At 40.0% G+C, this 12684-nt stretch overlaps 1 protein-coding gene across 5 annotated transcripts in view; it reads right to left on the bottom strand.

Annotated features, from left to right (window-relative positions):
- Nucleotides 1-5956: 5956 nt before the first annotated feature.
- The window catches only part of BBX (bobby sox homolog (Drosophila)), a 59101-nt gene continuing 52373 nt past the window's right edge, over nt 5957-12684 (bottom strand). For all 5 annotated transcript variants that reach the window (XM_009075185.1, XM_009075186.1, XM_009075187.1 and 2 more), the window contains 3 exons: nt 10088-10285; nt 9216-9408; nt 5957-6462 (listed from right to left, as the gene is read on the bottom strand). In XM_009075185.1, the coding sequence (XP_009073433.1) occupies nt 6375-6462; nt 9216-9408; nt 10088-10285 (479 nt within the window). In that variant the 3' untranslated portion in view covers nt 5957-6374. The remainder of the gene's footprint in view (nt 6463-9215; nt 9409-10087; nt 10286-12684) is intronic.

Below are 12684 nucleotides of genomic sequence, written 5' to 3'. Positions count from 1 at the left end.
TCTTCACAGTTATAGTGTAGAAGCTGAGAGGATGATCTGACAGGAAACTACAGCTTACAGTTCTCAGGATCCATCCCTGGGTTTTGGCATCTTCCATTTTTCAAGTGAAAACGAGCTTGTTTAAGTATAAAAAAGCCAACAAATTCATACTGTAGCTAAAAACAAATTCTGCAAATACTGCTAAACTCAGCCATATGTTGAAGTAAACAATCATTTGATAGTAAAGCAGGTGAAGGATCAAAGAATCTCCATTTGAATAGCATTTATTTGCAATCATTAGTTTTAAATGGGAAACTGTTTACAGGCACACACTAGATAACCAAAATAGAATGAACATAAAGAAATCTATTTAAAGGTCCTTATCAAATATTTCAAATATTTTATTAAATATTTTATTCAGTTTCATTATCACAGTTTAATGTACTTTAGCATGTTATACACATGATTAACATGTGCACTTAAAAATATCAAATTAGAGGTTTTTGAAGAAAGTATGACATTCTATAAATGTGCTTATTGACTTAACTACACACATCTAAGAAGGCAGTAGCTCTGTTATACCATTGATGGAGATGAACTATTGTAAGGCATGTTTACACCAAACTTTGGAGAGAATAAAGCCAAATACTGGGTCAAAATTCAGTGGAAATACATGTGAGAATACAAGTTGAAGGACTGGGCTCTAAGAAGAAAGATCATAGCAAATCAGTTGTGTTAAAACTGTCAACAGATACTGGTTATCAAACGTAAGCACTGCTGAGAAAGAAGGTTTTCGGCAGCATCCAGGTCAGCAGGATCTGTGTTTTTTTCAGGCGTGATTTTTGAAACTCACACTTCAGGGTGTAATGTGAAGGAAAGAGACTGAAACCTAGCAAGAAAGTTGGAAAACTATCATCTGAGAGACCTCAGTTATTTTATGAGCTAACATGGGAACAGTTTTGCATAGAGTACAATGCTGCAAGTCACTGCACTCTGATGTGTGTATATATGTATATATATATACATATGCGCAGACACATGCACATATTTGCCTCTCTTGCTTTTGTCACCTTCAAAGACCCAACCACTCATTAAAGTATAGCAGTGTGTAGGGGAAAATAAGGTTTCAGCTGTGGAGGTGAAAAGAGTAAATTAGACCCTTACATTCGGAATCCTGGTTAGTACAGGTGTGGCTTTTCCAGTAGAGTACAGTGTGGGTCTGCTGGTATATGCTAACAGTCAAGACCCAGAAAACTACAATATCATTCTTTGGAAGAACTCAACAAATGTTAAGCTATTTGCAGTCATTTTTAAAATTCCATCTCAAGGAAGGCCCTAGGTCACAATGACATGCCTCCCCCAGGAACACCACACAAGCCCAAGCTGAACTCCAAGAACGTAGTGGTCCATGATCGGGGCTCCCACACTGCCACAGTGCCAACAACAATGCTGCCCCTTAAGTAAGGAGGGTTTTCAGCCTAAGCTTAGGTGTGTTGCTGAGTGGAGAACTCATGTCAACTCTTTACTAAATTTCTGCCTTAAAAAGAATCAGTGGGGAGAACATAAAATATACATCCATCTCATAAACTTCTTCTAAGTTGTCAATTCAGTAGAAAATACTGAGTATATAAATGAGTATCATAGTACTTAGGTGAGAGCACAAAGCTCCCTGCACTTTTTTCTTGGGGAATTCAGGGGAGGAGGCAAGTAACTGTTTCACAGCCTGAATGTACTCGTTCATGGCACTCAGTGTCCTGAGATGCCTCAGCATCCTGGCAGCTGTAGGTGACAGTTCCACAATATGTACAAGGTAAGGAGAATGCCACGAGTACTACAAAACATGGCAAAGCTTCCTAGCTCTACAATCTATCAAACAAGCACAGCAAACAAACAGCATCTAATGGATAACGTATGGTATACAACACACAAGTTGCGCAGTTATGTTTCCTTGCAAAATCGGGATGGCAAACGTAAACTCCAGAGTCAGTTTCAAGAGCAGCACTTGGCTTACTCCATCACCTCTGGCAACATCGGAAGTCCAACACCCCACGAGCACTGCATTTTCTGCTCTTACAAAAACCAACCTCAGAGAACCATCTAGAGCTAGTGGGCCCACAGCCTGTAACCCATATGACTATGGCAGAAGTTAAACAAAAATGCTCCAGTAACATCATTTGGCTACCACTGTATCTTCAGCCTTTACGTTGCCTGCGCTATACAAACGTTGCTCTTGGAAAATAAAGCACACAGTGATATACAAATGGTATCAATGGCCATAAAGATCATATGATCAAGCCCAAAAGCAAATGGAAGTTAATGAAAGTAGTCTTTTAGGAGAGGTAGCCATATTAGACTCAGCATTCAAAAAAAAGGGAGTGCACTCAAAAGGGTCAACATACATTATAGTGTCTTGTAGACCCAGCATGTTTTTGTTTTTCCTACATCTTTTTCTTCAGAATGTACACACCCAGGCACACACACACGCACACACACATATATATACACATCTATCTTTTCTTCTAATTCCCCTTTGTTGCCATAACATTGCCATACTGAGAATAAAGGCCAGCTTTCCTTTCATACTCTCTGAGCTGTCTCATGTCTGTAATTGTTGCCTTCAGTATCTGTATAGTAGCTAAACAGGCAGTGGAAATTAAAACTGCTTCAATTTAATATCCTGTTGCAAAGACAGCATCCAAACTATAAGGCATTCCCTTGTTCTGATGTGAGTTACAACGCTCTACTTGATACAAACTGCAGAATGCTCTTCAGCCTTGTGCTACAAAAGCAGCTTTCACCCAAATAATAAACACCAAAGCTGGAATTTAAACACCACAAATTCACACACTTCTACCACTCCCTTGTTCCTGTGCCCCTTTCCAACCACGCTTATCACTTAGTTTCAAAAGTCATGCACCAATGCTATAAAATAGAAACCCAAACTACCAAGAAGTCTCTTGCTCATGACTTTGGGATACTGTATTAGTATAAAAGAGCATTCAGTCATCTTAAATAAATATATTCTCTTCTGAAATCACAGCACATTCAAGGGGTAGTTACTGCCATAAGCAGAGCACTAAGTAATCTCCATAGATGTTTTTAGAATCATTTAGCTGGAAAAGACCTGTAAGATCATGGAGTTTCAATTGATTTGGTCTAATACCTGGAAAATAACCTACTGTGGGGATAAGAATCTGCATCTCAAATGTTCTGCAGAACATTTTTCCCATATTTGTATACAGTACTAGAACAATTAAGAAGACATTACAGTAATTTTCTCCCAGCTGCTTAGATCTGTAGCTTCGGCTACAACAATGTATTTTGTATACCTCAAAACTACATAAGAAATACTAAAGATGACTAAATAAATAAAAGCCAAGGAAAACTGGGACAGTACTGCATTTTACACTTGAGACAAGATTCCCCCCTCCCATGGATAAGTCACAGAGGATGACTACAGTAAATGCTTTTCTTTTTTTTAAAGGAAGATTTATACACAGGTTCAGATCCAGAAAATAATGTGAAATGCATAAATACTGATAGCTTTAGCTAAGTTAAAATGGGTTCAGTAAAGTATGATACAACATATTCAGAATAAACAAAGCAGAAAAGCATCATATTTTGGTTTGCTTGAGATATACATAAGGTGCAACAATTTCTTCTCTAGAGGCATTTGTGGACAACGTGTTAACGGGTAACAGTGTTTGCTGGTATACTGAAGTACACACAATAGCAATAAGATTTTCCAAAATGAAAGCAGCTGAAATTAATAAAAATTAAAACAAAACAAAACAAAAACCAAGGAAGAAACCCAACCCCGATACAGTAAGATATTGGTCTGAAATTTTTGTTGTGCTAACAGACTTTGTTACCTGAAAATACTGATACCCCCTTCTAGTAGATTCAGGGAAAATTCTATCTACTCAAATCAAGACATCACTCAGAGAACCAACAAAGGCAAATGCCTAGTGAACTATAAAGCTTTGCAGGATTTCTGCTACTCTCAGTGCCTAATCGCTTAAAAATTAAGCATATCTACAAAAAGGTTTATAAGTATCTGAAAACAGTCATATCCAGTAAACTGACCCAACCCTACCCCCTCTCTAAGGGAAAGTCAAGGAAAAGCAGATCAAGTAAGATATTAATTCATATAGAAAAAAGTAATTTTCTGTTTCTTTTAAAAAAGGTACCATTAATATACAGAAATATCTCCAGGAACAATATTGAAATTTAAATCGAGGAAGGATGGGGTGCTTTGACAAAAATATATCTACTCTAAAGGTTTCTAGAGAAATAAGTTAGTACCATTGTCAACGTGAACGGCCTGCACTGTAACATATTTGGATTTCAGCTAATTATAAAGTGGTCCAAAACTCCAACAGCCACCTTGCTGTGACCAACAAGTTTTAAGTTTTTCCTGTCTTGTTAAAATAACTTATAAAACTTTAATAAAATCTTATTTAAAATACCGCCATAGGCTGCAATCGCACTCCAGGGGCTCTTAGTCATTTATTCACCTGAATTTTTAAAAAGCCTTTTCACTCACTCATTGGCTTATAAATTTTGTTGTTCCCTTCTTCCAACACATGCATCCTCGATGGTGCTGTTTCAGTGACACTTCTCCAGCTACCTGCCTTTTGTCAGACCTTGAATCCTCTCTCACAACTCCTGTGGTATGTTGTACATTGTTTCCTGACACTGAACCAGAGACTTTCGCTTAACTACAATGATGAAAGGCTAAACCTAGCAAGCATTAATAGAGTTACTGTCCATATGGCTATTACATCAAATTAGTTACAAAATAACCCCAAAACACATTATCAATTCAGTCAAGTATAAATAAGAATGCTGATAGAATGATGTAAACTCGCATCATTTAAAGACTTAATTCAAAGAACTTCAAACTCAATCTAATACTATCAAAAGTTCAGCCAGTATGACGAAGACTAATAGAAAATTATTGCTGGAGTCCAATTTGGTAAATTGTTGTGCTACAATGCAAAAAGTAGGGAAACATCTTGTGCTATAGAAGAAGTACCCTGTTGAATTTGTAGCTTCAGATCAATTACTAGTGATCGTTTTGCATCTATTGGTAGGAATCAATGCTTGGTTATACAAGAGTGTAAATCAAGATAGTGAAGGTAACAGGTCAAGTGATACACTTGGCCTGCTTTTGGGATGCATTTATGAGAGCGAAACACAAAAGTTCAACACAAGCAAAGACAGAAACTGGCAGATGGATCTGTTTGGTAGTCTGAACTCAGTCAAATGCTACTCTTCGGTTGTAGTTTATCTGTATACCCACTTGCCGCTTCACCAGCACGAACTGTAATTGGCCCTTCACGCAAACTCTGAAGCTGATTTGGACTGTGCATAGTAACTACAACAATGCCAGTGTCTGTAAAATGTAAAAGGTATGTGTATTGGTGTACATGTATATCGAAAAGCCATGGGTTTAGGTTTTTCAGAACGGTGAAATAATACTAAGGTCACTTTTGCAAAACGCATTTGCAGTACTTTTTGTTTACAGGAAAGTTTCACCAAGTCGCTCAGTTATCTATGCAAAAATAAAGGAACCCTCAAAGGCATGAAAGACAAGTCAATTATCTGCAGTATTTTCTTTTCCATACACCACTCCTTTTTTCTAATGCACATCATCCTGGTTATTCAAAGCTAAATGAAAAAGAAACAAACCCAAACATAGCCTGTCAGAATTTTTCCCAGTAAACTCTACCACTCCGGTGGCAAATATAAAAGTGCAGAACATCTGGACCACATGGCTGCCCAAACACCGCTAACAATGGTACATCTGTCCAGGCTGCCTTGAGTTCTCTGGAACAGGTTTTAAATTCATTCTACAATATAAACGTAGGCATAACCTATTAATATAAACCATCTTAGAACTTAAATCTTCATGTACAAAAATGACTAAGAATATCTAATAATAACTAGTGCAGTGCGTCAGTGTTTTTGTTGTTTTTTTTTTCTTTTTTTTCATTTTCATTTAGAATAACTAGGTATTATATGAAACTAGTTGCCATACTCTCTGGTTGGTAAAAGAGATGCTGTGTGAGCTAACAGTAAAGGCAGCCTTTTTCACACCAACCACCTATTTACTGTGTAAAAGCCTTCAATAGAAAGCAAGCTCTGGGATCATTCCATTCCATTTCTGTTCATTAATAGACAACTAATATCACCCTCCTACATACTGGGTTCCGATTTGAGGACCTGGCCCAAGTTGCTAATGTCTGGCTTCCAGTGAATTCTGGGCCACTCAGAGCAATAAGCACTTTATTGCAGTCTCTAGTTCCATCATATGGACTGACTAGCTTCCCTTGGTAAAGACAAGGCTAGGATATTAGGTAAAGCACAATGTTTTACAATAAAGTGAAGCTTCACTGGTCAGCGCAGGAAATAAGCACTGGAGCCTGAGACATTTCATTTGGCTGTCCATCATGTGGGAGAGGTGTGGCCCTCTGACTTCTGCAAAAGAAGAAAAGAAAAGCCACCCATCAATACTTGGAGCACGGGAGGTGCTTTTAGCAGACCAGAAAGGACGGAAAGGAACACGTTGTATGGTTTAACATTCGACATTACAGCTGCATGACTCCTTGCTGCTGCAGGTGCTCACATACCATGGTTACATGCTCTTTTTAGAGGTATTCCTGCACAGTAACACAACACCCTGAGGACAATCTACATCACAATTCAAAGGCATGCAAAATCAAGGCATAATGGCATTTGACTACACAAGATAAAATCAAGGCATAATGGCATTTGACTAAACACGACGAAATGTACAGCCGAAGAGTAAGTCAAGAGCATGAAAGTGCTGTTACTCATTTTGTAAGGGAGCAGCTTCAGCCCTCAGAAGCAAAGCATACAGCTTGTGTGGCAAAAGAAAGTAAATTCACAGAGGCATGTATCATGTTTATGCAAGCCAGTAGCCAGCTTTTAAGCAATATGGAAATATACTCAGCAGCAGAGCTGCACATTGGGATTATTCCAAGTTACATGACTTATCACTACATCAGCCTAGCACAACATCTCTTTCATTAGTACAGCAGTGCTAATTTACAGATGATCCCCTGGCACAGGGCATCATAAAAATAAACTGTGCCAGAGTTATGTGCTGGAAATCAACATCAGTCATTGTAGCAAATGGACTTCGGAGCTCTCCTTTGCAGCTTGCCTATTAAAATACATACACAAAGCATATCACCGCCTGTTATCTAATCTCACAAGTGAGGTTCTGGTTTTGCTGCATACTGTCATTTGTTGCAATGAAAATCTGGGGCCAGATCCTTGCTTACACCAGGGCCACTTTACCTCACGCTGGCACAGCTAAAACCCCAGCAGAAACAGAGGTACTGACGTGCTCTGCACAGCTGGAGTGCAATGAAATGGCCTTGGCACAACATGCAGCTCAGGCTCACAGTGCTTAGCCAGGGCATGCACAAGGTAAATAAAGCTAAACAGAAGACTTCCAATGAAAACCACACTGCCAAAAGGCTTCCATGTCCCATGGCTCTGTGAAACCATTTAATAATTAAATTTGGACACTGAAGAAACACATCAAGCAAACCTCTAATTCTGTTCTTCATATTTCTGGCTATTTACAAATAAAGTGAGTTGCAAAAGATAACAAAACAGTCAACAATGCAGGAAACAGAGAACCATCTAGCCCACCAGATTTAGGTTTCTGTTTTGACTTCCATTTGGCTTTCTACTGGGAGAGAATCCTCCCCTGCTATCATTTCCCCCTAGGGTGATTACAAACTGAAATTTCCAAGGGTTGCTGGACATTTGCCAGTCTGGGGTTTTCAGGCCTCATGGAAGGTGCTGCATTGGTCTAGCTGCATGACATGACAAAAAATGGGATTGAAAGAGAAAGACAGAAGGCTCTGCAAAACATTAGCTCACTTCAACAAGGACAAGAGGAGGACAAGAACTCTTAGAGGAACAAAGAGGGAAAAACCACAGTGACGCAAATCCTGTTGCTTTCGTGCCCTCCTGGTCAGTGTTAATGGCGATCAATGAAACCACAAAGGTGTGGGTGAGAGCAGATCTTTAGTACAGCACTTCCACAAGTCTCACTTCATGGCTTCTGACCACAGGAAATGACATAAACGAGTTCTGACATTTGCTGTCATGATAGCAGATGCTTATTGTGCAATATTGTGCAAAACAGTGTTCTCACCCAAAACAATGCTGCTTAAGCAAGACAACAGCTTCTGCAGAGAGGAGCTAGCAGGTGTGGTTCAGGTCTGTTTCTTGTAGGGTTCCTGAGCTTCTAAAAAGCCTTTCAGTGCTTGATGTGCAGCCTGAACACGTAGGACTGGGTTCACCAATGGGGACCATGAGAACAACAGCAAACTGAGGTTGTGAATGATTTTGTCAGCTGCTGCCTTGTGGAGTTTCTTAGGCAGCCAGCAATATGACAAATGCCATCTGCAGAGGCTGTGATGGTTTCAGACTGGCCCAGCGCTTCCACACTGACTTTTCACTGGAGGAGAGGATGGGGTTTCATCTCCAGTAAACTGCACCATCAAAGAAGAACACTGGATAATTAAGAGCCATGGAGGACTTGCTGTTATTGGTTTCCTCACATCACAGGTCTGACCATGTTGAACTGATTTCACAGCCCTAAGTAACCTGCATGGTTATCAGTGTGGACAGTCTGCTCAATAGCTGAGAGGACCAACCCAAATTACCACGGCTTTACATTGCCTATAGCTGTTCTGCCCCATGCTATTCTGCAGACACTGCCATCTACACAGCAAAGCACAAAAGTAAACATCACAAGTTAGCTTCCTTCAGCTCCGTTCAGCACAAAAAAATGATCTCTTAATTGTATGAAATTCTCTCCACAGTCTTAGGCCACTGAAAAATGAAAATCAGCATGCAATAGCTATTTAAATCTGCTGTTATCTGGCAAACAGCAGCTGATAATTTTCAATCATTAGGATCTCAAGAAGCATATGAACCTGTTACATACAAAAATTGGTAGGCAAACTTACCAGGAAGGACCATTTTACTGACTGCTAAACAGATTACTCTGTCATTTAGGTGAACACTGAGCACTACTAAACAAGTGGTGTAAAACAGACATTAATAGAAAGCTGTGGAAGGCGAAACACAGGCCAGATTAAACAGTCTGCAGTTCACATGCTTTCTGGACAAGCTGTAAGCCACATACTGTTCACTTAGACAACAAGGACAAAAGGAAACCACACCTGTGTACATTTTCCATGGCTGCTACTTCCGCCAGAGCAGCTAAGCTAAAAAATGCAGACACCGCTGGCATATCTGATGTAATACTATGATTTTCTTCTGTCTCTGCATTTCTGGAGCATTCACTGTTGCAATCTGTTTCTGCACTTGATGTTTTTTGAAGAGTACTTTGTGGCAGCTCTTTTGGCTTCTCCTCTGCAAAGAAAGAAAGTTAACCTTGCAGATCTAGCCCTTAAATTCACAGCAGCCTATTGATATACTGGCTAGTCTGGTGTTTACTGAATCTTTACATCTAGGACTTTGATTTTGCAAGAGTAATCTGATTCATGCTGCAACCTCTTCTGACCCAAGCTATTGGCAGAATAAACTAAAAGTTTATGAAGCACTTTACTGATTTTGCATTCAACTGAATTAGATCTTTTAGGTCAGGCAAGAGAGCTTTTGTGTATGTCTTAGATACAATAGTCTGGGGAGATTATCTTAACTGCAGAGAACTCTGACAAGGACTGTGGCATTGACTGTCATACCACGGGAATTCATTTTTACAACCAGTAACTAGGTACAATGCAATTTCTTTGCTGAGCAGGAAATAAATCATGAAAGGTAACCATTTCCCATTTCTTCCCGTATCAGCTCTCAGTTTTTAAAGTGAAATACCCAGGGAAAGAAGACAGATTTGGTCATTCAAACAAAAGAATTTGGCTGTTATGGACTCACTGATTTCCCAGTTGATCAGTACCTGTATTTTAAAGAATGACCTTTCAAAGCAGGTATGAAAACAAGCTAACTGAAAAATACTCTGATAGGTTGTTTGCACTCTCAAACCTTCTCCAGCCATGCAGTTTTAATAAAATTTAAACTCCATTCTCCTTACCCAGTGTTCCTCCTGCTGGTGACACTCGGCCATCTGCCGTTCGGACAAGATGTGTGATCTTAGTTTTCCTTGCTTTCCTCTTCTGGCTGCCAACTAAAGGCTCATGCATCATTGCTGGCTCTGGAGTGTTTAGGGCAGATAGAGAAATTTTATTCTTCCAGGCAGACTCACTGGAATTTCTGTCTTCTAACAGTATGGCTGGAAGAGGATAAAAACGCAATTTTACATGTCGAATAATTCAGCTACCAGCTATGCTCATTCACAATTCTGCTTCTATCTGCATAAAGCCTTTCCTCACAGGTACTCAGGAGATAACCTACAGCAGGGTAAGATCTGAATGCCACAGATGTTTGCAGGGGAGTAGCAGCATCTGCTCTTAAGGATATCCTGGAAGGTTCAGGTTCCTAATATTTGCAAAGAAAACTGTAAGACAAGCAATAGTGGGAGCAGGGTATCAAACAGTCTTTATGCAATACTCCGCAACAGAAGATGCCAGCAAACAGCTAAGAAACAAAATGTATTTAGGGAACAATAAGGGTCCTCATGTAAGTTTATCTTAGCACACAGACAGACTCAAAAGGACAATTCAGGAATTCCTGACTAAGCCCCAGTCTTACCTCTATAGTCACTCCGTATCAACTCCTCTAAGCAAAGGGAAATACTGCCCTTTTACAAAACAGCAAACCTTAAAAAAGCACCAAAAGGGAGCAAATACAAAAGCAGAGCTGGACCACGGCTGATGATGAAAATGCTAAAAAAAAGAAGTGAAGCATGGGATAAAATGCTGCCCACAAAAATATTGCCCACAGAAATTCAGAGTGAGAGAGGAACAGTTTAAATCCTTCTCAGCAATTCCAGTGTTAGCATTTCAAAGCAGCCTTTTGCCTTGAACTGGAACATGATCCCAAATTTTCACTTGACTGAACAGTTGCTTTAATCTTGCTCATGAAGAAATTGGTCAGACAGCAATCACTAAACACACTTAAGCTTCCGAAGTCTGAGATCAGTGCATAGTAGTCAATCGTTTACAATTTGCATAGATTTAACAAGCTATACTGCTGATACTGTGGGGTATCTCTAGTCCATAAAGCCAATCTGTGAAATTTTTTCCTCCTGTGACAGAAATATTATGAAGCCTACCCCATCTGCAATCACCATCAGCTAGGCTTAGAAAGAGGCTACAGGCGGCAAATGGAATGCCCAAGTAATTTTTTACAGATGCCTGTGTAACCTGTGGTGAAACTGGGAACATGGCAACACACTCATGGCATCTGCAACAAGTCCTTGAGGTATTTTTACGCAGTGCACTGCTATCCTGAATGATTACACATTTTTTCCTAATGCTTGCATTCCTCCACTGCATTTTGAAATCGTTATTTTCTTTACTACCTGTCAGATTGCACCCCATCTCTTTGCAACAATCCTTCATACATTTTTCATAGCTGTTCCTGTGTCTACAGTTAGCTATCTCTTCCTCTCAATTTCTTTTAATCTTTCTTCCCATTTTAAAGATTTCTTTAAGATGCATTTGCTCACTTTTTGGATCACTGGACCAGCAAAAATTACACACCTAAAACTGAAGCTGGAAAGCAAACCACTGCTCTTTCAAAAAGGCTAAGCACTCTTAGGGTGCTAGGGCACTGGAACAGGTTACCCAGGGAGGTGGTGGAGTCACCATACCTGGAGGTGTTTAAGAGCCATTTGGAACTGGCACTGGGTGATATGGTTTAGGGGTTACAGTGGCAGTGCTAGGTGAACAGTTGGACTTGATGATTTTGAAGCTCTCTTCCAACCCTGATGATTCTATGACTCTAAGACCAATCTCCAGCACTGAGCCTGGCTGTGTCATTGCAGGAGCACCCAACCCCACAAACTGTGCACAATGCCCAAGCACTCTGCATGGCCTTCGCCCTTCTTCATTTTAGTGTGTACTTCTGTTTATTGTTTTTTTATAGATTTCATGAGCTTCCTATACAAAGACACAGCTAGTATAACCTTTATCTTTTGCTAGCTTCTTTAACTTCTCATTGTGTGAGGATGTGGACGACAGGAAGACAATAGCTATAACACGTTTTACCTTGTTACTGGTTGCCCTTTGCTCTTTTGTTTTAATGGGAAGGGATCTTTTAATGCTTTATGGCCTAAGAATACAATCAGATCTAGTACATATGTGTAAAAACACTGGGAAATGTTCCAAAGCTTAATTTGTTTATTACCTAAATTCACCTTCCTATCTTCTCTCGTAAAACATTTTTGAACTTGTGCATGTGTCGTGGGTTGCAGTATGGGGGGTATCCATGGTATGTATTCTATTATCATCTCCACAAGCTGTTAAAGCAGGTGGGGCAGTGATCGTTATCACCTTGTCCCTCCCTCAGGGCAATCCTGATGGCTCCCTCAGGAGCTATCTCTGATTAACGGGCTGTCAAGGACCCATGCAGGACACATCCTCCCAGTGATCCTTATCCCTTGCCCCATGGTGAGGTGACTCACCCCAGGGATGGGGAGCCAAACATGCTCACAGGGATATAAACTGGGGTTTGGACCAGCACAGGTAGCCCTTTGCCTGCTGGATTCCCAGAGCTGCTGCTGGACCT

This window comes from Acanthisitta chloris, unplaced genomic scaffold (genome assembly GCF_000695815.1).
Source record: "Acanthisitta chloris isolate BGI_N310 unplaced genomic scaffold, ASM69581v1 scaffold2305, whole genome shotgun sequence".
NCBI lineage: Eukaryota > Metazoa > Chordata > Aves > Passeriformes > Acanthisittidae > Acanthisitta > Acanthisitta chloris.
This window is presented reverse-complemented; position numbering and strand designations above follow the sequence as displayed.